Source organism: Austrofundulus limnaeus, unplaced genomic scaffold (genome assembly GCF_001266775.1).
Source record: "Austrofundulus limnaeus strain Quisiro unplaced genomic scaffold, Austrofundulus_limnaeus-1.0 Scaffold1139, whole genome shotgun sequence".
Lineage (NCBI taxonomy): Eukaryota > Metazoa > Chordata > Actinopteri > Cyprinodontiformes > Rivulidae > Austrofundulus > Austrofundulus limnaeus.
Genome location: NW_013953541.1, coordinates 83,099 through 85,325, shown reverse-complemented (window position 1 = coordinate 85,325; position 2,227 = coordinate 83,099). Strand labels below are relative to the sequence as shown.

At 51.0% G+C, this 2,227-nt stretch overlaps 1 protein-coding gene across 1 annotated transcript in view; it reads left to right on the top strand.

The window, feature by feature from the left end:
- ces3 (carboxylesterase 3) overlaps positions 1–2,227 on the top strand; it is a gene marked incomplete at its 5' end in the record, with an annotated part of 9,731 nt that overhangs the window by 1,909 nt on the left and 5,595 nt on the right. Inside the window, 2 exon segments of the mRNA XM_014030913.1 lie at positions 891–1,104; positions 1,175–1,313. Of these exon segments, the coding sequence (XP_013886367.1) occupies positions 891–1,104; positions 1,175–1,313 (353 nt within the window).

The window sequence follows — 2,227 nt, the reverse complement described above, 5'->3', positions numbered from 1 at the left end:
TCTGGGATTAAACTCAGGTTAGGGTCAGTCTGTGGTGGAGTTAATCTGGGATTAAACTCAGGTTAGGGTCAGTCTGTGGTGGAGTTAATCTGGGATTAAACTCAGGTTAGGGTCAGTCTGTGGTGGAGTTAATCTGGGATTAAACTCAGGTTAGGGTTAATCTGTGGTGGAGTTAATCTGGGATTAAACTCAGGTTAGGGTTAATCTGTGGTGGAGTTAATCTGGGATTAAACTCAGGTTAGGGTTAATCTGTGGTGGAGTTAGGGTTGTTACCATGTTGCTCTGTAAAGACTTGTCACTGACTCCACATCTGGATTTAAGTTCATTTATTGTCACCTGGTGGATCAGTGACACATGTGAACAAAATGATTGACAGCTTTCACCCTCAGCTGTTAACATTAGTGTTGATCAATAACATTTAAAGACTTCAGTTAGTGCTTATAAACTTAGCAAGTAATCCACTAATAAATTCTAAAATTAGCAAAAGCCCTAAAGCTCTAATCAGGGAATCAGTTCCCTGTTAGTGCTTTAGTGCTTTAAGGGAACTGTGTCCATCACTGCAAACTGCAGCTCATTTGATGCACATGTCATTAAAACAAAGTTAATGTGTCCTGCCTTTACTTCTAACTTCATCCATGCACCTCTGAAAAAATCATCAGAGTCCACAGCTGTCACCAGGTGAAACACGTCAGGTGAGACAGTGTCTCTCAGGACGTCCTCACAGGGTCCAACTGTCTGAGGTGTGGCTCTGATTTACCTGCTGCTTCAAGTCCAGTTTAGAAAATAGTTTGAGTTTTAAAATATAAAATCCTCCATTCTAATAGTCAGGTTTAAAAGAGAGAAATCAAACTGATCTCTGCTGTATTTTTACTTTTTAACTTTACAAACAGGAGCCTTAAACACTGGGCCTGGTGACCTGGTGGTGTCTCTGAGGAATGGACCAATCAGAGGACAGTATCAGAGTGTGAAAGGTACAGAGAGGAGGGTGAGGCAGTACCTGGGAGTCCCCTTCGCCCGGCCCCCCACAGGGCCCCTCCGCCTGACGGCCCCTCAGAGTGTGGAGCCCTGGGAGGAGGAGAGAGACTGCACCCAGCACCCCCCCATGTAAGACCCCCGACTCAGTGAAACACCTGTCTGTCTGCGTGAAGCCTCACCTGCTGGGTTCTGCTCTCAGGTGTGTCCAGGATCCAGAGCTGGTGGTGAACGTGTCCCGCATCATGTCCCTCCACTACACCCCCCCAGAGGTCTCAGAGGACTGTCTGTACCTGAACCTGTACACCCCCGCTGAGGCCAGACCAGGAGACAAACTGCCTGTGAGTCCAACCCTGACCTGAACCCTGGACCTGAACCCTGACCAGAACCCTGACCAGAACCCTGACCTGAACCCTGAACCCTGACCAGAACCCTGGACCTGAACCCTGACCAGAACCCTGAACCCTGATCTGAACCCTGACTCTGAACCCAGACCAGAACCCTGACCAGAACTCTGAACCCTGACCAGAACCCTGGACCTGAACCCTGACCAGAACCCTGAACCCTGATCTGAACCCTGACTCTGAACCCTGACCAGAACCCTGGACCTGAACCCTGACCTGAACCCTGACCAGAACCCTGACCTGAACCCTGAACCCTGACCAGAACCCTGGACCTGAACCCTGACCAGAACCCTGAACCCTGATCTGAACCCTGACTCTGAACCCAGACCAGAACCCTGACCAGAACTCTGAACCCTGACCAGAACCCTGACCTGAACCCTGAACCCTGACCTGAACCCTGAACCCTGACCAGAACCCTGGACCTGAACCCTGACCAGAACCCTGAACCCTGATCTGAACCCTGACTCTGAACCCAGACCAGAACCCTGACCAGAACTCTGAACCCTGACCAGAACCCTGACCTGAACCCTGAACCCTGACCTGAACCCTGAACCCTGACCAGAACCCTGGACCTGAACCCTGACCAGAACCCTGAACCCTGACCTGAACCCTGACTCTGAACCCAGACCAGAACCCTGACCAGAACTCTGAACCCTGACCAGAACCCTGGACCTGAACCCTGACCAGAACCCAGACCAGAACCCTGACCAGAACTCTGAACCCTGACCAGAACCCTGGACCTGAACCCTGACCAGAACCCTGACCAGAACCCTGACCAGAACTCTGAACCCTGACCAGAACCCTGGACCTGAACCCTGACCAGAACCCTGAACCCTGACCTGAACCCTGAC